Source organism: Gallinula chloropus (genome assembly GCF_964237585.1).
Source record: "Gallinula chloropus genome assembly, chromosome: 1".
In the NCBI taxonomy this organism is placed as follows: domain Eukaryota; kingdom Metazoa; phylum Chordata; class Aves; order Gruiformes; family Rallidae; genus Gallinula; species Gallinula chloropus.
In genome coordinates, this window is record NC_140085.1 from 7,384,093 (window position 1) to 7,408,795 (window position 24,703).

The window sequence follows — 24,703 nt, forward strand, 5'->3', positions numbered from 1 at the left end:
GCCAGCAATGTGCCCTCATGGCTGAGAAGGCCAATGGCATCATGGTGTGTATTAGAAGGGGGGTGGTTAGTAGGTCAAGAGAGGTCCTTCTGCCCCTCTACTCTGCCCTACTGAGACTGTACCTGGAATATTGTGTCCAGTTCTGGGCCCCTCAGTTCAAGAAGGACATAGAGCTCCTTGAAAGATTCCAGCACTGGGACACCAAGGTGATGAAGGGAGTGGAACACCTTCCTTATGAGGAGAGGCTGAGGGAGCTGGGCCTCTTTAGCTTGGAGGAGACTGAGGGGTGACCTAATGAATGTTTGTAAATATGTAAAGGGTGAGAGTCAGGAGGACAGAACCAGGCTCTTCTCAGTGATGGCCAGTGATAGGACAAGGGGCGATGGGTGCAAGCTGGAGCAAGGAAGTTCCATGTGAATAGAAGGAGGAACTTTTTCCTTGTGAGGGTGACAGAGCCCTGGGACAGGCTGCCCAGGGGGGTTGTGGAGTGTCCTTCTCTGGAGAAATTCAAAACCCACCTAGATACGTTCCTGTGTGATTTAATCTGGGTGATCCTGCTCTGGCAGGGGGGTTGTACTAGATGATCTTTCAAGATCCCTTCCAACTCCTAATATTCTGTGATTCTGTGATTCTGAAACTTCACCTCCAGTGCTGGTAGAGGTGGGATGGATTTTTCTCAGGTGGGGTGGTGAGGGCAGCAGGACAAGGTGTCCTCCTGAATTCCGTCAGCTATGAGCAGAGGTGGAACACAGGTTGTGAAGCAAGGTTTTAAAATAAACTCTGAGCATGCCCAGAGAAGCTGTGGCTGCCCCTGGATCCCTGGCAGGTTGGATGGGGCTTTGGGCCTCCTGGAATAGTGGAGGCAGCCCATGGCAGGAGGTTGGACCTAGGTAGGCTTTGAGGTACCTTCCAACCCAAACCAATCTGTGATTCTATGACCATCAGTATCCTAAACGAGGAGAAGCCAGAAGGAGCAAACATTCATCAGGTTGAAAGAGATCAGCACAGTAGAGAGGAGACCTGGGAAGTCTGCAATCTCTAACTCACTGTATTTGGACGGGTAGTATTTCATGTGTGTATTTTTCCCAGGTGGCTGTAGTTAACATTCACTGCAGGTGGGGTCCTTGGCAGAGCATTTGTGGGACCTCCCATGTGCCATCTATTGCTTGAGGACCTTAGAGCCAAATTCAAAGCCCATTTGTAGTCAGGGGACAAAATACCTGTTGCCCACAATGATTCAGACCTCGGCATCTCACTGCTTTTTTCAGTATGAGTATTGGAATTTGCCATCTTGCCTTGGTCGGTGGCTTGTGAGCTGGTGTGGACCAGGTGCCAGCAGAACTGTATCCTCCTGCCTCAGAGTTGCTGCCCTGCAGGGTTTCTATCTGCTGCTGCAAGAAGGAATATCCTAAAACTTGACTGACTAAGGCAGAGGGTTCAGCTGCCGTATCTAGTTTGGCAGCTCACTCTGAGTTTCTAAATGATCTACATTTTTGTGCCTATAAATAACAGCGGCAGCAAAAATCGTGACTATTGTTGTGCTGTCTGTCTCTGGAGCAAGCCCAGTCTCATGATCTAACTGCTCCACCAAGGAGCTGCTGGTTTTTTGCATGCTCTCTATATATTGCATTTCAACATGGCCCCCTCCCGTGCTGTCCTGGTGTCAGAGTGACCATGAGGGATGCTGTGGAAAGCTGTGGGTCCCAGGGATCTCTTACACCACAGGGACAACACAATTGCAGCTGCAATACTATCGTCCTTTCCTCATCACTGGGCCAGGTTTGTGGTTGTGTCTGCATCATCTGTATGGGACATGCACACCATAGTCGTGTGATGGGCACACCAGACTGCCTGAGACCTGCAGTCTGTTGCACTAGACCCTAGGGAGATGGGAGATCTGTTCTTGCAAGCCAAGGTGTTTTGGGATATCTTTATTATCCTACAACAATACTGTCAGTTCATTACAGTGTCAATACCTGCTTGAATCTGGAGACACTGCTGTGTGGGGGCTGTGTTAATAAACATGTTCTTTCTGCTGGGTAACCATGTCCTTAGGGAGGCTGAACCATGGAATAAATTATAACACTGCAGCTTGGTTCTGCATCTTCAAACAGGGCTTTGGACAGGTCTGAAAGTCAAGTTCATCTGTTTTTGTGGCTAAGCTTTCAGCCTGAGGAGCACCATGGTATCAGTCATTGCCTTGCAGGAGGGTTCTGAACCTCTGGTCTTGAGGTTCAGGTAGCGACGCTGAACATGGGCAATTAAGGTGGAACATTGCAGCACAACAACAATTATGAACACCACACCACCACACCACCCCAAATTAATAAAAATATTGGCTCAATTTTCCCAATAAATTGTTTATTTTAACTGAGTCTTATACAGAGGTGCTTTTAACATACTGGAATAGCACTTTAACAAAAAGCACTTTAACAAGGGGATTTCAACCTGGTGCTTAACAGCTACAAGGGGAAAGCATTTGGCATTTCTGTTTTCCCAACCTCCTGAGAACACACCAGCAAGATTCCTCTTAATTGAACCCTTAAACTTTTAATGCAGTCCCTGGACTGATATGCATTTGCCATATGTTTTACTTAGCCATTAAATGGTTGACTAAGACCTTTACTTGGCCTGTTAAACTGAATTGATGACATTTTAATATTGCACAGGGAATACCACAGCCAAATAGAAAACAGACATCTGTGGCACTGAGACGGGTCAATCCTGGCGCTGGGCTGAGCAGTCGGAACGGGAAGCTGAGTCCTTGCAACCAGAGCAGCACAAATAGCATGGCAAGAGCAGGAGAGCATTTTCAGCAGTGGCTTTGGATGTTCATACCTGGTTGTAACTCATTGTTTAAGGGCTGTCTAAAAGCACTTTATAAATCATCAGCATGAAATGTGTTTTCCATACCGGTTTGTAACAAACTACTACAGTGAATGGCTTCTTCCCCTGCACAGATACACCTGGTTTGCTGCTGGAAAACCAAACTCAGCTTGGTGATTTTTTCCAGGTAGTTATAGAAGACATGAGCTGAGATTACCATCTGCTAAAAGCAGGACAGGATGAACATATTTCTTAGAGGAGGGAATTTGGCTCCCTACAAAGGTTAAGGGAACAATTGATACTTGTTTTAATGGACACTGCTGCTCCTCTGCAACATGAACATCAATAAGGCAGTCAGAGTGCTGAGTAAGTGTTATGGTGCTAAGGGAGTCTTGAATTATTTTCTAGGAGGTGGAACATTTTTAGAAGAATGTATGGAAAACACCCTGTGGTTTAGGGCACTTTCCAAGAGTTGGAGCTATTGGCTTGAATTCCCTTCTCACTCCCAACTGGAGAGGAGAGCGGAGTTTGTACCCCACGTCCTGGGAGCTTTGCTCCTCACAGTTGGCTGCGTGGTGGGTCTTGACCTGTTGGCAGTGTTGGTACCTGGGTTATCCAAATCATCTGTTTGATTGTCGATGCCTAATTCTCCCTCAAGGAACCTAAATCCCTTTCAGATTCATTCTTCAGTGACTAGCCCAAGGTTACACAGGAAGTCAGTGGCAGAGCAAAGTTTAAACACTGCTCCCCTGCCTTCCAACTCTCACCTTGGTGTCCTGGTTTCAGCTAGGATAGAGTTAATTTCTTTCTAGCAGTTGGTGTAATGGTGTTTGGGAGTTGGGATGAGAGCAGTGCTAATAACACACTGATGTTTTTAGTTGTTGCCAAGCAGTCAGGGACTTTTCAGTTGTTCATATTGCCCTGCCAACGAGAAGGCAGGGTTGCCCAGGAAGCTGGGAGGGGAACACAGGTGACCCAAACTGGTCAAAGAGGGTATTCCAGGATAATTATGTCATGCTCAGCATAAAGGGGGCTGGTGGGGGGAGGAGCACTTGGCTCCAGGACACACAATTTTTGGGGACGGTTCAGTTTCAGGATGGCTCTGAGCTGTGCAGCCTGAGTTGTGTGTTTTGGTGGGAAACTGCATTGTGCATCACCAGTTTCATACATTTTTGGCATAAAAGTCCTATTATTGTTATTTCTCTCTCTGCTGTCCTACTAAACTCTCTTTATCCCAACCCAAGAGGTTTGCTTTCAGGTTTTTTTTCCTTTTCTCCTTCCCCTTTCCCCCTTGTTCTGAGCAAGCAGCTGCATGGTGCTCAGCTCCCAGCTGGGGGCAAAACCACAACACTTGACCACGCTTTCATGTTTGCAAGGAAGTGTGATGATCCTGCACATCTCACACCTCCCTGCCCACCAGCATGAGAGACCTGGGGAGAATTGTGAGGCAGGTCTTGCTTTGTGAGTATTCTCACAAATTACTGCAGTAATATTCATTCCTTTGCCATGTCTGGTGTTAGTGAGACCTTGTTTGGTATGTGGGAAACCAAAATTCACCTGGTCAGCAGAGGCATCAGACCACCAACCTATGGACATCTAAACTCTTAGCACTTTTCTTTGCTCTCTTCCTTAGGACCAGCATAATAACAGTTTACTGATTGGAATGCACTGGTGAGGGGAGACTCGGTGCCTCCCTGACAGTGCCCGGACTGTGTGCACCGATTTTTAAGGCAGTTTCCTCCATTTTCAGCCTCAGAACTGCTCTCTTGCAGACAACTGGCCCCACAGATATTTTTTCCTCTAATACTTGTACAACAGTGTGCAGGCCCCAAGGTGCTGGGATGCAACTCCTTAATTAAAGCAGGTATCCTACAAAAGCTGTCTCATGTTATATGCACATACAAGGGACAGAGTCTTTAAAAGCTGAAACAGTGGCATTCTTCACCATCGGGCTTCTTGCTCCATGATGCTCAGATCTTGTCTGTACTGGACAGCAACAGGAGTAGTTATTATAGAGAAGTTTCCTACAGATGTGGTCTGGGCCAGAATAAAAGTCTCTTTACTCCAGAGTAATTGCTCTACTATACAAATTGCATCACTACCATGCCATATCCATCATCATAATCTTAGGGAGATTGGTGGTTACATGAGCTGTTCACCTCCTTCTTTGTCAAGCCCCTCCCAAACTCCATCTGGGGGGAACCCTCCACTGCTGTAATCAGCACAGCACCACTGGTGTGTCACGGTCTGTGCCACTCAGTATTTACCCTTTGCCTGTGGGATGCTACGGCTGGATGCAGGACATGGGATCACTCTGCAGGGTTTGTGAGCCCTGCAGCCAAAGTCTGTATTTCATTTTTGTCTGCAAGTTTTTGCAGTGTACTTTGACTGCCATATTAGCAAAAATACCTCAAAGTATCCAGCTGTTTTCTAAACATCCTGGTGTTCTTAGTATACAAATCACACAGCCCAGGAACAGAGTAGGGTCTATATTTACTAGACTATTGTTTGGGTTTGATCTAATCATAAGTCTTGGGTTGGGATGGAGGAGGAGCTTTTGATATTAATTTCCATATAACTGTTTATAACATATGTAATAGATGAGGCTGGACAATAGATGGGTGAACAAGAAGCCCAGCATGACCCAGCAATGTGCTCTTACAGCTCAGAAAGCCAACTGTGTCCTGGAATGCATCACAAGCAGTGTGGCCAGCAGGCTGAGGGTGGGGATTCTGCCCTTCTGCTCTGCTCTCATGAGACCCCACCTGCAGTGCTGCCTCCAGCTCTGGGGTCCCCAGGATAAGACATAGAGCTGTTGGAGCAAGTCCAGAGAAATCCACGGAGATCATCAGAGGGCTGGAGCACCTCCTACAGAGATGTGCTGAGAGAATTGTGGTTGTTCAGGCTGGAGAAGGGAAGGCTTTGGGGAGACCTTAGACCCCCTTCCAGTACCTGAAGGGGCTACAGGAAAGCTGGAAAGGGGCAGGGAGCAAGAGGGCGAGGGGGAATGGCTTTAAACTGAAGGAAGGAGATTCAGATTAGTTATTAGGGAGAAATTCTTCCCTGTGAGGTGGTGAAGCCCTGGCACAGGGTGCCCAGAGAAGCTGTGGCTGCCCCTGGATCCCTGGCATGGTTCAAAGCCAGGTTGGATGAGGCTAGTGGAGGGTGTCCCTGCCCATGACAGGGGGTTGGAGCTAGATGAGCTTTGAGGTCCCTTCCCACCCACACCAGCCTGTGATTCTATCATTCTATGCTAAGGAGCCAGGACTGGCACTTAGGAGTAGCCCTGTAAGATGTAGAAGTATTATATTTGTAAGTCACAGCTGAATCCATGAAGCGGTGAGGTAATGTTATTTTGTCAGCAGGAATGCCCAGGATGTTATCAGACCTTGTACTGACCAAATTAAGCAGATGGCAATCAAATGGCAATGCCAAGGATTCCCTGTCTGGCGTGATGAGCTGATATGGTGGCAGCCCAGAACAGATCAGCATCATGCCCATCAGCACAACCCTTTGCACCCCACAGAAGTGGGATGGGGTACAAACCCACATGTGCTGCCTTATGCCTCATCTGTGGCCAGCATGCCTGGCAAAAAGCACACTCTTGGGGGTTCTCCTGGCATGGGCCTCCTGAGAGCACATGGCTGAGCTGGGAGGAGCAGTTTGATGGCTGTAATCTGAAGCCCGTGCAGTTTTACAGCTTGTATTTTTGCTGTTGCTTGGGGCTTGCTCATGAATGGGATTTTATAGGGCAGTTTAAGTATGAAATGTGAAACATGGGAGAATTATATCCTTTATGGTCCCCAGGAGGTAGAGCTCAATGAAGAACTGTGCACAGCACGAGGCAAATAGTAGGAGGCTTTGGTATAGTCGCCTTGGATGTTTTGGAGGCTGGGGTGGATTGAGGGCAAAGACGACCATGTCCTCACTCTTTGCCTTCTCTGCTTTGAGGTGGTGCTCCCCAGGAGCTGCCTTTGGGGTGCTACTCCTGGGAGGGAGATTTTTATGGCGCTGTTGTGCAGGATGGACAGGATTGTCACTGTGCCTTGCCCCAGCACCAGTGCCATCCACACACTGATGGTTTGGCTTTGAGAAGATGACCCAGGCATTTGCTGTGTGGTAGAGTCTTTGAACTGTGCTGTGTTGTGCTTCTGGTGCTGGATGTAGCTCCCACAGATCACTGCATCTGAGACAATCTGATTTAGTTTTTTTTCATTTTTCCAGCTAAACTTTCATTATTTGCTATGTTGATCATGATTTTGCTTTTTTCCAATCATTATCTTTTACAGTTCATCATTAATTCACCTATTAAAAGATACCATGAAAATAGTGATGATTAACAGAAAGTCCTAAAATATTGAGCATAAGCTACAAGGGTTTGTTTTGTTGGCAATGATTCAGTCTTATGTCTTGAAAATAAAATTACCATGAAGCTACTTGGGTTGATTAATGAAGAATTAGCTGGAGACTTTCATTTTCTGTGTCAAGGAAACTGTGTAAAGTGTTAGGATAGACAGCAGCCTTGAAGCAATAATGTTTAAGTGGATATTTAAAATCTCTCCCAAGGCCATGGGACAGTCCCAGTAAAAAACAGACTGCCTGGCAGTCCGCCAGCCTGGTTTGTTAAGACACAGTAGCAAATAAACCTTTAAAAATAACAGATACATAAAATCTTCCCTCTTTTGCTGAAGTTCTCATTATTAGCATGAACATGAATGTCTGTTTTCATCCGCGTGATTAAATTCTTGGAAGTTGTCTCTGTGATGAATTGATGATTTCCATTAGAAACATCTCAATGGCCTGGACTAAATCAGCTACCAGTAAAGCAATAATTGAAGAATTATAAAAATAAGCCCCAGGGCACATTTGTTTTATGTAGGCCAATCTGGAAACTTTGTCTTTTGTGTACTATGCTCCTACTATATCTTTCCACAAACAATTTCCCTCCAGGAAGGGTGTTGCTTTTTTCCTAGAAAATGAAGCAAATGTGGTTATTTCACAGAATAAAACTGACAAATTTGTGGCTGTGGCACCTGGATTTAGTGCCAGGGAACCAACATGGACTGCAGAAGCACAAGAATGGGCAGCATCACCTTTCTCCATCGGGTTTTACTGCTGATTTCCCAATGTCTTTGGAGACTGTCCTTTCTGCTGGCCAGTTTGTCCTGGGTACTTCACTGGCTGATGGTGACATCTCATTCTTCCTGTCTCTTACAGAGATGTGATCTCCTTGAGGGGCTTATCCCCAGGTAGTTGAAGAGCAGAAATCACATGAACTTTGGTGGTTCACATGCCCGACTTCTGGAGGGGAAAGGGTGGTGTTGAGAATATCAGGAATTAGGACCAGATGCCTTTTTTTTTTTTTTTCCTCTCTCTTTTAAGAAAATGCCTTTTTTTGTACATCATAAATCTCCCCTCGAGGCCGTGAGAGAATATCTGTGCTGCCCACCCTCCAGCCAAACCACAATAAATCAGTGGGTCCTCCGAGCCCCTGCTGTGCCTTATCTGTGCAAAGGGCGCAGCTTGGAAATTAGCTGTTGCTAATGGAAGAAAGCAGCTGGTGATCTGCAAATAAACACAAAGCGCTAGTCCTGAGCGCTGTGCCTGGCCCATCAGCCAGGCATGAGCAGCATCACGAATCACATCCACTCACAGGCTTCCTGCACAGAGCTGGAAAAGAGCGGGTAACGTGAAAAATTGCAATTAATAGGGTAGGTGAGAGCAAGGTGTGCTCAGCATCGTGGATTGCAGTGGGGTTGGAGTAATAGGACTTAGACGTTTGCAATTAACAGATTTTAAGAGCTTTGATCTTGTTGTCTACTCTGCCCACCCTCACCGTGGCCTGTGTCCACTGTCCTCTTGTTAAAGATGGCTGGGCAAGAGATTGATCCACTTGCATATGGCCCTGAGGTCTCCAAATTTGATTCCTGTTCCTCCTGGTTCTTCCAATGGCATTACAAGTGCCCTTGCAGCTCCATTTCAAACTGAATTTGCTGGCTCCAATATAATACTGCTCAAAACAGTCACCAAAGTTTTGTTTAGCTGAGGCTGTCCTCAAGCAGTAAAGATTCAGTTTGATGTGTATCTATACCACTAAAAATTGGAGAAATTCACTCTTTGCTGTGGAAAACGAAGATACCTTGATTGAACAGCAGTGAGCTAAACACAATGAGATGTTTAGAGATGTAGTAGAGTGAGCAAATGATATTCAGAAGAGTGGTAATTTGAGACACTATATTCTATTCAGATTGTATTTGACTCAATATTGAAATACAGATACTTAGTGCTGGTCCATATCCCATCCGGGAATGGCCAAGTCATTACTCATGCAGATGTAAGTGGAGATAGTCAATATGATAATTTAAGTTTCCAAATGGAGAACTGGAAATGGGCATCACTGTCCATGCACTCAGCTCCTAGTTAGCTCTTAACAGTAGCTGTTGAAAATAATTTTTTTGGAGAAAAACATCAGATAGAGGTAGGAAAAATTAAGTAGGCAAAACCTAAGAAGAGTAAGGTTGTTTGATATGGCTGAAGAGTTTGCTGTCAGTGTTGAAAGGGATCTGGTGACAGTACATCAGAAATTATAATCAGAAAAGTCTTCAATGTAATTAGTCAGTGTGTGTAATTAACTGCTAGACAATGCTGACAAGGGATTCGTGGTATCTTCTAAGTCAAGCTTGGCTACACTGCTAAACGATAGTCTTTTGTCCAGCCAGGAGCTATGGATCTGAGGCAAAAATTGTACAGTCTTTGTTTTGTCTGGGGTCAGATCGGATTATCATAATGGCTTTAAAATCTATGAATCTGTCATATTTGATTTTAAGTGAGTAAATCAAAAGACTCCCTTAATGTAGGTATGCACATTCAGACCAGAGTTGAGTGAATAATTCAATAATTAATTTGATGAGCACAAACATAAGAACATGAGCGTAGCTTTATTGGGCCATACCAAAGATTCATCTGCTCCAGGATTACTCCTCAGATGACAAAGGCTTTTGTCTTAAATCCACCACCTGCTCATTCCATTAGGTCCTCCATTTCTCATTTGTGATGTGAAATAATTCCTGGTATTTCCATTTTCCGTGCTCCACTCTTTTCATGATTTTGTAGAGCACTGTTATATCTCCTCTGTCATCTGATTGTAAATGTGATCTCTCTTTTCATGGTGTTCTCTGGTCCTGCTTGGTTTTCTTCTCTGCACTTTCCCAAGTTTTACTCTACTTTCAGCCAAAGCACCTTCATGATTCTTTTCCATAAAGGCCACTGAGGTGGGATTTGTCTGAATGGACACAGAAATGAACATTTCTGTTCCTCACACTCTGAAGTTCACCCTTAGTAGCAGCACACCCTAGAAATGCCTCCTTCCTTGCACTGGCTGGAGGACATGAGGGTGGTAGCTATACAGGTGCTTGATTGGGTGCAAGATTAGGTAAGATGAACTTTGTCAAAACCATGGAAGGTGTGAGTGTACCATGGATGTTTAGAGGCACAAATTGTTTTCTCCTTTACATTTAGTTTTCTCCCAAACCTTCTACTTGATTTTCATGGCCACGGGGCATTTCAGGGAACTCTCCTTGATAACTCCAATGTTTATTTCCTGATTTTTATAGATACCCTATATCCTAAAATTGCATGCACCATAAAAGGTCTTTTTCCTTATATATAATTTAGATTTTTGCATATTTTTTAAGGAATGCTTTATCATAAGAAACTAAAGTTTGGTGATTTTCCTTATCAATTTTCTGCAAGTTTCTTGACATTTTCTCAAATATTGAAGGGCAATATTTATGACTTTTGTAATTTGTATAAATGTAGTTGCTGTAGCAGTTTGATAAGATATGATAGCTATATGGTTCAGAGTGAAGTTGGTCTGTTTGGTTTTAATGTTTAGCAAAGTAATGTTTCTACCAAGTGGCAAGCCGATTTTTTGCAACAGCATATCTTAACCAGTTGGCTGCATTACATCTTTGGTTCAAAATAAATTTTCCTTCCTTGGGTTTGTCCAGGACAGAGAGCAACAACTTAAAACTGTACATCTGATAGAAAAGCTAAAAAAAAAATAAATATAGAATTTATGAGAGATATAGGTGATGTAAGGACCTTGAGAGCTCTTTTTGCAGAGGCAAGTATTACTCAATATTATCTTAACATCAGCTGTTTCCATGATATCTGCCTGGAAAGCTACTTGTGAGAAAGCCTGTGGAAATCAGACTCAGAAAAAGGAGCACACACACAAAATAAAATTTCTATTAAATGTTACTCACACAAAAACTGGGCTATTTATGCTCCAGTTGTAAGTGACTTTACATTTATGTGGCTCTTTTTGATATTTAGGGCAATTCTCAGTGCTGTGTTCATCTTATAGTTCCTAATTGTTTACTATGCATTGCATAATTTACTGTATCCATTTTCAGTTCTCACTATTTTAAAGTCTGTTCTTCCTAGTTAATGCTGGCAGGACATTGAGGTTGGTTTCCTTTGGAAAACAAGTCAGAAGGAAAACAAACCCAACCTATTAGTGCTGAAACATGACCTACTTTTAAATTGCTGTCAGGTGAGGAATCTCCTCCAGGTTTTAACTATCCACTTGTTTTATGGAGAGCTGGAGGAATATGGTAGTAGTTAGGAAATATGTTGTTCCAGTTCTTGCATAATGGAAAATGAATTTTGTGTGATTGTTTGTCTGCAGAGCTCTGCTGCTCTGTTTCCTAGAAGCAAAGTGAGAAAGCTTGAGACAACAATATCACATGTATGTGAATACATATTTATTGCAATATATATATAAGAAGCAAGAGTGATTGTGTTTGGGCTGATTTATTGACATCCCACATGAGGAAATGTACAAAGCAGTTAGTAACTCCTTCTTTAAAACTAAATTTTGAGTTATTTAATGCATGCTGTGCCTATTTTAATGATTTTTATTTTTTTAATGCTGAGGTTTTGTGGGTTGTGGGGTTTTTTTCCTGGTGAAACTTAAGATGAATCCATTGTATGTATGGATTCACATGTGGTGATATCAAACTGTTGACTGGCATGGTGGGCACAGGTGAAAGTCACCATTGCTGAAATTCATCTTTGTCTTTTCATTTAATGTGAAGCCATAAAGACTCAGCAGCGTGCCCAGGTCACCAAGAAGGTGAACAGCTGGCTTGTATCAGAAACAGCGTGTCCTTCAGGTAGTGATTATCCCCCTGTACTCAGCATTGGTGAGGCTGCACCTCAAGTGTTTTATCCAGTTCTGGGCCCCTCACTACAAGAAGGACATTGAGGTCCTGGAGTGTGTCCAGAGAAGGGCAACCAGGCTGGGGAAGAGGCTGGAGGGCAAATGCTATGAAGAGCAGCTGGAGGAGCTGGGGATGTTTAGCTGGAGAAGAGGAGGCTGAGGGGAGACCTTAGCACTGCCTACAACTACCTGAAAGGAGGGTGTAGAGAGGTGGGCAACAGCTGATAGGACAAGGGGAAAAGGCACTAAGCTGCTCCAGGACAGGTTCAGATTAGGTGTCAGGAAAAAAATTCTTCACTGAAAGAGTTGTTGGGGTGTAAAACAGGCTGCCCAGGGAGGGGGTTGAGTCACCATCCCTGGATGTGTTTAAAGGACAGGTGGATGAGGTACTTAGAGATATGGTTTAGCACAGGACAGGAACGGTTGAACTTCATGATCTTAAAGGTCTTTTCCAACCTTGTGATTCTGTGAAAACCAGTCTGAATAGCCAACATGTATGGCATAGAACCAGAGAATCAGAGGACAGTTGAGTTGGAAGGAACCTTTAAAACTCAATCTGCCTTTAACGAGCAGGGACATTTTCAACTACATCAGGTTGCGCAGATCCCCGTCCAACCTGACTTTGAATGTTTCCAGGTATGGGGCACCTACCACCTCTCTGGGCAAACTGTGCCAGCATTTCACAACCATCCATTGGTCTTTCTTTAAAATGACAAGGAGCACACTTTCGTGTGATCAAGCTGCTAATACTAGGTGATTCCTTGGCTCCTGTGGAGATGCCAATCAACCTATAAAAGCTCAGCAGAGCAGAAAAAAGATGTGCCCATCTTCTGCCCATCATAGCGTTTGTAGACCTGACCAGAGCGCTAGAGATGTGAAAGATTGCTACGATATTCCTTAGGATTTGACTGCATGATGGGGTTATTGCCACAGGTTGCTTTCCTACAGATACATGCCTCATAAATAGTGATGGAAGCATTGGAGGAGTGCTGTTGTATCTGGAGGGTCCTAGGACTCCTCTACACACTGCTGCCTGGGGGAACAAGCGTACATTGAGGCAAGCAGGCTGCTGGGATTTGAAGGGCTGTCATAAGCTGTCAGTCAGTAAGGTTTAGTCACAAGAGACTTAAAAACCTGAGGTCCTTCCTCATTTGGTTTCTGTTAATGCTGTCACACTTTTTACAGCTGATGGAACCAGGGGAAATTTTGAATACAATGTTGAATATTTGAATATGGAATAAAATTTTGAATAAAACGAGACAGCATCAACCTCAAAAAATCATGGACCTCAAAAGACCTCCCCAGTAGGGATTCTGTGAAGGAAAATGGTGTCTTCAAAGATTTTAAGTGCCAAACAACATTACATCCTTGAGCTGAGCTTTCCAGATACTTAACAGCCTTGTCCCATTGGAAACAGAAGTCTGTCCTCCAAAGCACAACCTCGCTACGGCTGCCTAGCAAACACCATACGAAACTTTTAATGCAGGGAAAAAACTGGATTAGTTTTCCCAGTTTGGTTCTGAGAGATGACACTCTTTTTTTTCCCAAAAGTTTTCAAATGTAATCCCTCAGGGTGGGGGACAGCCCCCTGGTGCAACCACCATCACAGTGATGATGAAGGGCTAAGGAGACATTACCCCCCTTAGAAAAAATCCTACCACAGTGTGGCATTGAACAGCACTGTCAAAGGAGATACACCCATCCATCTCTCTCTACCTTTATTCTGGAAAAATAAGCCAAAATGAATCCTGCATCCTTTCTTTGGTGGCCTTGGAGCATGTGTTTGCTACCGTTGGTTTTTAAGGTGGGTGATTTAAAGCTACAATAACAAGGAAAGTCCTTGCCTTCTACAAGCTATATATTTTATGATGTGCTGCAAATGAGAAAGCCAATGCAGTTTTCTGAGATGTATACTGAACAAGGCAAGTCTCCATAAAGCATAGAGTATTTCCCCAGCAATATCTGTCCCTGCCTGATTAACACCTTAGATTATTGGCACAAGGAGAGTTTTAATCACGTACTTATATTTGCCAGAGGTCAGACTGAATAATTGTAATGTTCCTTTCTGGGTCTAAAATCTATTAATCTGTTTACTCATTTTCTTTTTATGTGTTACGTTGTTTGAAGAATGAGATGAGGGCAGCCAATTTCTCTTTCCTTTCAAACAGTGAGCTGGCCAGGTTTGCTTTCTGGTTCTCATGCATTTTCACAATGCAGAGGAAGTTTGAAGCCAAACAGAAAGGCCCTCCATTAAAAAAAAACTAAATAAATTCTTAAAATGGAAATATTTGTGTTAATAGGAGTTCCTTCATTAGAGAAAAGTAATAACTCAAAGCCAGAACTTCCCAGGAACCGTCGCTTCAGCCCTTCTTATCTCGCCTCACACTTCCAGCTGCACGGCCCAGCAGCTGAGCTGTATGCTGCTTCTGATTTATATTGTAGGACACTGGGAATGTGTAACTTCTGATTGGTAAACTGTTCACAGTGGTAGGGTAATGCTCATATTTAACTTATTTTTTCATACTGGCCCAGGATGCCTTCTGCTTCAGGTTTCTGAAATCAGGCCTTTTTCATTAGGCATCCCTAATCTGCAGGTTTAAACAGCATTAGTGAGTCCCTAGGGATATCTCTGCCTTTCCGTGTTGGTTCTTCTAACCCAAAGTGGGGATGCTTTGATGACCTGTCCAGTGGAGGCTGGATCATGGGTTGGACTGCTTTCAAACATCAGGTGAACTTCAGGTGTTTCTCAAGGGAACAGCCTACAAGTTCTGAATAGCTTTGAAGGGATTCTTTGTGTAATCCCACCACTGATGAGTTCATCAATAAGGCTTTTGATAAAAAGCAATAAAACTGTCAAGCAGCAAACAATCCAGAGCAATTTCAGCCTGTACTCCAAAAGGGATGTAAGAGGAAAACATCAATGTTTTGCCAAATGGCAGAGAAGGCAAAGGGGTATTTCAAAGGGCGTTATCTTTCAAGTTCCTAAAACAAGCAGAAAGGTCCCTACACTTGTTGACAGTGGAAGGTGCAGGGGTGAATAAATGAGGGGGTTTATCTGTACACACAGATGGTACTGGCAAAAGAAAGAAAGGGTAACATGAATACATTAATATCAATGTACGAGTCACATCTTTTTAATTCCAGCTTTTATTTGTTCTTTTATTCATGCATCTTTTTACCTGGAGGCTAACATATGTTGGGATGTCCCCTGCCAGGCAGCCCTACTGACCTGCTGGTCTGGCATGTAGTAGGTAGAGAGACCTGCAATCTGCGGGTGCAGGATTCACACTGCTGGCAAAAACATCCACAATCCGGAGTTTAACTCTTTGTTTATAAGTTTAGGAGCCTTAAATTACAAGGGATGGTTTTCTTGGTGCTCATCTTTAATCAAAGCATTTCTTTGAAACTTCTCATGTTCTGCTTTCATGATGGTACTGCAAAGGAATCAGTTAATCACGTCATTTCTCCTTCCCTGCCTGAGAGACAGTTTTCATTTGTCAGTTTGGCTCTTTCCTGATGAACTTGATGATGAAATGGTTTAATGTAAAATAAAACTATAATACCAATGCTAAAATGTCTCCTCATCTCCCCTAACTTAATTCTGGAAATTTGAAATTACAAAAATATAGAAACTGTGTAGTGACACGGCCTGACACCAACCATCGAACCTTAATAACTATAAAGACATTGTTACAGTGACATCTTCCTTCCCTCTAATGAAGATTGTGAGGTCTTTGAGTGTCCGAGCAAAGTTTTCAACCATCAATGTGCACACAGAGAGCCCAGATAACGAGGTAGCTCACAAAACCATTGGCATTTTCAAAGTTTTCTCAAAACAGCCCTAAACTGAGAAAATCAGTGTGGCAGCCTGTGCTGGAGGTTTGGATCTACATTTAAACACCAAATTGGGAAGAAACAAGAGGCAAAATACCTAAATTCATCCAGGGAAAAAAAAAAAACATAACAAGCCAAAAAAAGATTTTAAAAGTTGCAACAGACAGAGATTCTATTTTTTCTAACATCTCCTTATTCATCTTCATTAGGGCTGGGCAAATTTTCTATAGCTGACCCAAGACCAGGGGACTACGTGATTTTATTGTAAATTCCAGCATCAGGCCAGATCCTCTGAAAGATTTACATCATCTGCATGATCAATACATGAAGTCCACTTAATAGAACACTGAATCTGTAAGGTTTTATCTCAGGAAACGCTGCAAACAGAGTGTAATCTATGTCATCCCATCCAACTGCAGATGATGTTGTCTTTTTCATATAGTCATGGCATGTCCTATTGCCCCTCTTCAAACTTGGGTTTGATGGCAATGCATGTTTCTTGGTGGGAAGGGGCTTGTTGAATGGGATGTTGCTACATGTCCTGGTTATTTCACTGGGGCAAGCCTGATTCTGTCTTTCCTGCAATGAAGGAACTGAAATGTCTGCTCTGGCCTTCCTCATGTTGATAGTAAGTGACATGAGCTAAAGGCACATTGGTAAAAGAAGTAGAAAAATATTCATATTTATGGTTGGGCTTGGTGGATGTGGGGAGGGTTGGGTGTTTTGTTGTGTTGTGGGTTTTTTTCATTTTAAACTAAATCAATCTTCTGGGTATTCTCTTGAAAGTTATTCCCATATTCCTGGAACACATGCTGGAAGTGTCCATGTGTGATGTGGACACCCAGCTTAGCTTTTTCTCCAAGTGCCTGGCTTTCTCCACACCCCTTGGTGAACCAGGGTAGACTCATTGGTGGCTGAGTGAGGACCAAGGGATGAAGCTGCACATGTCTTGCAGGGGGTCCCATCAGATATCTGTGCAGAAGAAGTAGGTCTGTCTGCTTTGCTGATTTCTGCGCAGCTTTGAGTCCCTGGGCAGGGCTAATGGTACTCTGGATTGCAGTGTGACACTTGAGCTGTTCCCAGGGCTGAACGCTTTTCAAGTCACTGCACTTGGCTACCTCTTCCTTTGACTTCTTCTTTGCTGGGAACAAAGACTGAACTCAGCAGGGAAAAAAAGGTTCCTTGTGCTGTTTTTTGGGACAGTGTGTCCAGCTCCACGAGCCAGGGCCAGCTGCAAGGCAGGAACAGTCCTCTTCCATTAATGAGAAATTTCCCCTACCCTCTCTTTCTGGTCAGAAAATTTCATCTTAAATTTCTTTAAGACAAAGAACTAATTTTGCTCTTACAGCCTGCAATTTCCATGCTGCCTCCCATGCACTGCTCAGAGTTGCAATGAAGAGGGCAAAGCTGCTTCTGTAATTAGATTTAAAAAAATTATTAAAATATCTCTGGATAATAAAGCCTACAACAAACAAATTGCAGTACCACTTCATGTGCCCAGGTCTGTTTGGAGCAGGCTGCCAAGTCCCATCTCAGCAGAGTAAAGGGGTTGGGATCAAGACCGGTTTTAGAAGAACAGGCCACATCTCCACCACGAGTTTAGAGCTCAAACATTCTCCCACAGCTGCCCTTGCTGGTTTGCTCCTGGAACAGCGTTGGTTTGTGTCAGTCCTTGGTCACCATGAGCAGCATTCTCAATGACATTATAGTTGAATTAACCCTAAGCTGGAGGAGAAAAGCCATATGGACATAAGTTCCATATGGAAAGTAACCATGGCCTTGGGTACTAAGTTGCAAAGTGTCCTTGGGAGGTGAGCCCCAGCCATGAGTCTCACCCACAGCAGGGGCAATCTATAGGTGCAAACACTTAATGCAAGTCCCCTAAACCAAAATGTGGAGTCACCACATGAATAAATAGCAGCATGGGTCCCTCAACTCCCTGTGGATGCTGATGGCGCTCTGAATAAGCAAGTGGCTGTAAACTTACCAGCTGTGCCTCCTGAGTTTTTGGACTGAGCTCTGGTTTGCAATGCATCATTTAGGAGGTTGCAAATATTTTCCGTGTGTTGAAATAAAATTATAAACAGATTGAGGCTGGGTACAGTAGATCCACTGGACTAAATTTGACTAAAAAAAGCTTTCGATGAAAGAATGAGACTTAAGGGGGATGGGGAGTGAGCTGGCATGGAGGGAAATTGTGTCATTTTAATGAAAAAGTTTCTGTGGAAGGATACTCTCTGCAAACATTGAAGGAGAGAGTCCTTGTGCAGGAAAGCACGTGGTATATATAAAACAGTATCTACTGGAGCAGTCCATCTCTTGACTATAACAAAAGTAACTGTATGAAATTGGAAAACAGCACGCACTGCATTTTCATGGGGAAATGTGCTGTATTCAGTCATATTAATTACTGCGTGGGCTCGATTTTCAGTGCAATCAATCCATGGGAAACAAAAGGGCTGCAGGGGAAATATAAAAAGACAGTCAGCTAATAGGAGCCAGATTCAATAAAACTGTGCCTGCCTTCAGTGAATGATGAGGTGTGTCCATTCTCCCTCAGTGAGGCATGCGGTGGGTCGGGTGAAGGATGTAGGGCTGAGAGGAGCTTGGACCAACACCCTGTGTATGTATACATATGTTTATATATGTAGATATACATAAAAAAGACAACTCCTAGGAAAGAAAGGGGTTTAATTCAATTTTTTCTGCTCAAAGTTCAGTGTCCTCTGAGAGCAGGTTGTGGTGTGATGGCACTTCTGACAGTGCAGCCTCTACCCTGCTGTGGCACAAGTCGTGGGCTCTCCAATTCAGTGGAGTACCAGGGTGTTTTCCTGGCCCCACTGTCAGCCCAGCCTCTCTCAGCTGGCAGCAAGCCCCAAGGCTGACTGTATGGCCAGGGTCTCCTGGGTGGACTTCAGACCCTGGGTTGAACTTGGTCATTACTGCAGAGTTTCAGTTTAATGCCAATATTCTAGTGAGCTGTTTGGCTTGTTTGCCTGGTGCTTAATAGGGGGATTATCTGGTTTATTATTTTTTTTCTTCCCAGATTGCTTTTCAAAGTTGAATGTGTTCATTTGCAGCAGTAGCCTTTTCTTCCATTCAGGCTCCAAACTTCCCTAGGAAGTGACTTCATGGCATTATTCAAGCAGATTATTGCTTGGAGTGGCCCTAGCTGAATTACCTAGTGTTTGCATAATGACAAGCTCCCCGTCCATATGTATTTAATGACTGTAATCATGTATTATTTTCCCTTTATTAGGTTTGTTTTTAAAGAAAGTTTTACTGTGCTATTTATGATACACTAAGTGGTGCAACTTGCTGGAAAAAAACCCCAACCATATCGCATACATTTTATTTTTTAATAGGTTTTGCTAGTTAAAATGGAAATCTTTTATTTACCCTAGTAGGGCAGTTTTTTGCCGACAGTTTTATTATTTCAATTACTCAGACATTTCTTTCCTCTTTTGTTTCTCCAGATACTCCTCCAGGGAGTTTTAATGTGTCCATTCTTTATTTAAGATTGGGTTCAGAACGTGTTATTTCTAGCAGGGCAGAGGAAAAGCATAATATAGCAGGCACTAAATAGTGGGATGTCAAGGTTTTATATTCTTTTCTCTTTGAGTTGTGGAATCCTTTCCCCATCTGTGTCATCTGGTGATTAATTGTGCTGATAATCGGTGCACCATCATCAATAACTGTCTGTTACCAGTGCCGGGCAGAGGCCATGCTCTGCCTGAAGAGTTTGTGGCTGCTGATAAATGAACATACATGTACGAGAAAAGGGGGAGACCCCTTGAGAGCATTTAAAATTGCAAGAGACCAAGAGACCTTTAATGAACTAACCTTCAGGAGGTACTGGCAGTAACTACTCTATGGGTTTCAGTTGCGGGTAGGGAAGGGGGAATGGGACCATTCCTCCAAGGGCAAAACCCAAGCCTTGGTTGGTGGAAAGGAAAGTGAACCCCACGGGCTTGTGCTAGTAGGAAGCGTTACAGCCTTGGTGTGTGCACTAGCAGGAAGGGGAGACCGAATCCTCCTACACAATGTTCACTAGGGTGGGCCAGCATGGAAGCTGGTGTCTGCTGCTGGGGTATAGTTGTGGTTTCCCTCTGCAAGTCCTAGTGAGTCGTTGGTGACTCTCACTGTGCAATGGATTCTGTTCTCTATTATAACATGACTAGTTCTGGTTTAGTCCTGTTATTTCTTTTCTTTGCCCCTTCCCCCTCTTCTGGTCTCTGAGCAGGCAGAGAGCAGTCCTTAGATTACGAAGGAACCAAAACCAAATTGGACACTGGGGGAGCCCTGAGAGTTCCAGATGGATGTATGGTCCCACTGCCTGCAGCCAGTGCACGCCCTTGGCCATTTTTGAGAAAGGTAGAAAGCATGTTACAAACCACATCCTCACACTTCTGCATCCTGTCATCTTTTCCAGAGTGTCTGGGGGAGAACTTTTCGACCGCATCGTCGAGAAAGGGTTCTACACTGAGAAGGATGCCAGCACCCTGATCCGGCAGGTCCTGGATGCTGTCTACTACCTGCACCGAATGGGCATTGTGCACAGGGACCTCAAGGTACAGCCACATCATGACTCGGTCCACCCCACAGTGTTAACCAAAGTTGCATGATTATGTGAGTTTGATGCCTGAAATTCCAGCCTCCCCTGGGGCTGGCTGCTTCAGTAAGGTTTTACCCTAAGAAAGATGCTCTGAAGGTTCCATACCCTCCCATCCTAATTGGTTTTAATGAGGACTTTGCAATCAGTGCTGTTACAATGGGATTTTTTGCACGTATCATGCAGGGATAAAGTCATTCCTTAAGACCCAAAACATTACATTAAGGCAGTGAACTCATCTCAGCTGGGATGTGTTTACTGCTGTGAAGTGTCTTGCAGATTTGCTGTGCTATATTTACATTTCCTTCAGGATAATTAGTAACAATAAATACTGTGGGAATTCAAATGATTTCCTATCGTGCTATTTGGACTGGTGTTTTTTGGAGACACTGTTAACAGCAAGGATTCTTCTAAGGAACATTGTGTGTCAATGTGATTTTTAGATGATTTTTCCTTTCAGCTGTTCTGTGTTATCACATCAAAAACTAGCATCTTTTCTGGGGAAGAAAACCCCACAACCAACACTAAAACATTATGTCTGGGTTTTCCCCTTCCTGTATCTTAAAGTATAAGCTGAAAGGCTTGGATTTCATTACACACAGCTAAATCTCCTCATCTTTAGTATCTTAGATAATAAATTAGCAGAAGGCATTAGAAAAAAATGCAAAAGTACAAAGAAAACCATGGCTTCAGTTTCTGGGCTAGTTCATTCCACCAAAGTTTACTGCCAGAAATAAAGAATTCAGTGAATGAAATAACACCTCTGATTGTGTTTTGGAAGGATGCTCCTAACAGGAATTGCCTTGAATGTTGATGCTGTGGCCTTGAATTGTCCTGATGTAAAGATAATAGAATTTGACAGAACAGGTCCAATTATGTAAAGGCTTAATGAACATCAATAGAATTGAGAGCCACAAACTGAGCAACACAAATCAGTCCTTTTTTATTTACTTCTTACATTTTTTTAATTAAATGTCTTCTTAAAATTAATTTCATTTTTAATTTTGTCTAATATTAAACTGCTTGTTTGCAATTTTTATCGAGTCCTCTTAGTGACAGCTGTAGTGCCCAAAATGTGACCTCACTTCACTGTTTTGCCTTAAAACAGATGAAATATTGCAGTGATGATAGATCCTCTTTATTTGCTTTTCATCTCCAAAATTAGTGCTGATATGAAATACTGCATGGTATAAAATAATAAATGGTAGGCTTCTTCCCAAAATGTGATGCTGTAGGGCCAAAATAGTGTCCATCACCACTGTAGCCACCAGTACCCCGGTTGTCCAAGGTGGAGCAATGCCCAAGACAGGAAGACATGGCCCTGTTTTGTGAAAACCTTGTCACAGCCATTTCCTTCTACTGCTCTTTGACTCCAAATGTGAAACGTTTTGCTGCACAGGGGCCATCACTGCAGGAGAGCAAGCTTTCCTATGCCTTACAGGCACAAGGCACTTGCCCTAGTCCTGGATTCCTCTGCCAGAAGCAGTCATCCTACAATCTTTTCTTCAGTAGATAGATAACAACAATAGAATGTTGAAATCTATTTTTTTAAATTATTGATCTGGCATTTTTTAAAGGAAAAACCTTGAATCCACTGAAGGAAAATATACTGTGATGTCTGCAAACAGCATTTCTCCTTAGCATTGTCCAGTTAAGTCCCAGCAGTCCCAAATAATGGGTTTTCTCTGGGGATGCATGGGATAGTCTTCTGTCTCCTACAGTCTTCACATGCTGCCCTCAGTTCCCACTTACTTCCTGAAGTAGGTAAAAATGTCCTCCTGTTTATCAGAGTCCCCACTGCACTTGAGTGTGGAAGCATTGTACAGTATTTTAACATGGCCAGATTTCTCCCAAATTCAATCTGTAGGGAATAACTTCAGGTTTCTTTCTGCATCCAGAGGTTTTGGAGGCTGGTCTGAGTCCTCTTAATTCAGACACTCTATTGTATGAGCTCTTCATATTCTCGCCTTTACAATTTAAACAAGGGCTGTAGCTCTCACTTTAAAACAGACTGTTCATATTAAAAAGTTCCTATAATAAAGCATGAGATCTGGCAATCGGGAAGTGGATTCATCTGCAAATTACTGTCAGAGTTTGCATAAGGACATGCTGAATTTAGATCAAACCAACCTTCTCTAGTAGCATTTTGGGGCAAAGACTAACTCGTTTTTCCTTCTTTTTGTTTGCAAGTCTTTGTCAGTACCCTATCAGTTGTCAAAATGAGTCATAAAATATGGTGCATGAGGAACACCTGCTGTGAATTTCTGTTAGCACAAACATACCATGATGGCAAAAATGCAGATATAAAAAGACTTTCTATGATCTCAAAATACCAAGATAAGTGCAAGTTCCTGATTGTGCTCTCCCAAAATGAAACTCTGGGAAAGAATCCACTCTACAAAAATACAACCCTTGAAGCATTTATAACAATTATTTATTGTAATTATGTGTTATTCAGATACTAAAATAGTACTTGCTGTAGTTGGGAAAAGCTCCAAGTCTCTAATCTATATAACGCAGCAGCAGATAACAAGAGATGGCAGCAGATGAAGTCCAGAGAAGTCCAGGACTTATAAAAGGACCAAAAGGCTCAAGTAGCTACTTTTGGTACAGAGCCACCTCATTAGTGCTTTTTGAATTAGCCAGCTTGAGGAACCAGAGTTCTTCTAAACAGATTATAAACAAGTATAAGTTTTAAATGGGTGAGTTTCTTGACCTTACAAAATAGGAGTAAATGGGGGCCTGAGGTGAGTTAGAAGAAATCACACAGAAATAATTATCTCTCCTTTAATACCAACTTTACCAAGCTTTCAGCAGATCAGAAGTGCACTAGTATAAATCAGGAGTAAGGGCAGACTGTGGCATAAAACTGGCTCATGTCGTGCCTTAAAATAGTGTCAACATTATAATGGCCAGTTCAAGCATTAGACTTATGAGTTATCTTGAAAAAGAAACATAAATAGTACAGCTTTATAATTATTTTAATGAACAGAATCATTTCCCTTTCTGCCTCAGTCCCAGCTGTCTCACAGCTGTGGATCCAGCTTGTTGATCTTCTCACGACCATCACGTCCCGTGGATAAAGCCATCACTACGTGGCTGGGGAATCAGAAAGTGCTTTAACCTCCAAATGAAGCTGAATGGGAACCTCAGATTAGGGTGAGGTTCTTCTTCCTTTCCCCAGCATTGGAGGAGGAAAGACAGATGCTGGTGCTGCTACAGTGCAATGGCTCCTCCTTACAAATCCAAGCTTGGATGTGTCCCAAGAGTTTTGATAATGTTGTGTGGGCTCAGCTGCTTCTTGCCATTCCTGGAGCACACAACAGGCTGACAGACAAAATGTGTTGCATGCAGATAGGCATTTGTACCAGCTTCTGGGCAAAATCTACACCAGAGTTACCTTGAAACAATGCATATCCATCACTTTTGTAGATGAAGGCACCAAGGTCCAGATGGTGGAATGGGACACCCCTACCACCAGACTACCAGAGTTCCAGCAGATATTGGACCTTTTTTGGGAGCCCAGATATTAAGTAGGGGAAGAAGTGTCCTCCCACAGTACCTAGTGAGAGCTTTTCTGCGTAGCAGCAGCACATTCAAAACATATGGATGGAAGACTATGCTGCAGCAGATGGAATTTGGTTGGACTCTTCAGCCCATCTGACAACAGTATAAGATCACAGGGCTTGTTTCCTTACAGTATAAACAAGTTGCTGTGCTTAGTGCTGTGGCATCTTTTCCTAATCAGTTCTAGCTTAAACATCCCTGCTGCAACTCTGTTAACTGCAAAGGCATTTCCTCTCTCACAAGAGTTTATTTCCAGTGGAGAAGATACAAACATTCTCTAATACCTGCTGGCTTTTTTTAATTGCTGTATGAACATTGTTCATTGCCCTAACTGGATTTATTGTATTTACCTGCCTTCAAACGAATCCTTCTGCTTTATCACTCTGAAGTGGTGGTATGATGGACGTACCTCACAAGGACGAGCCTTAGTTCTCGTTGTCAAAAAAGTTTGTAATCCCAGGGAAGTTACTCAAAGCTCTAGGTGTCAGTTTCTTCCATTATTCACCATACAGGAGTCTGGAGAGGTTCTCCATATAGCTTGTAGGAGCAACTCTTTAGGATTTAGGGGAGCAAAATTATACTTGTGTATGATGTAACAAAGGATTGTGTTAAATGCAAAGCATCAGCCAACAGATGTT

General features: G+C 43.1%; 1 protein-coding gene across 1 annotated transcript in view; it reads left to right on the forward strand.

Annotated features, from left to right (window-relative positions):
• CAMK1D (calcium/calmodulin dependent protein kinase ID) overlaps positions 1–24,703 on the forward strand; it is a gene marked incomplete at its 3' end in the record, with an annotated part of 227,028 nt that overhangs the window by 165,028 nt on the left and 37,297 nt on the right. Inside the window, exon 4 of the mRNA XM_084268080.1 lies at positions 20,319–20,457. Within this exon, the coding sequence (XP_084124206.1) occupies positions 20,319–20,457 (139 nt within the window). The remainder of the gene's footprint in view (positions 1–20,318; positions 20,458–24,703) is intronic.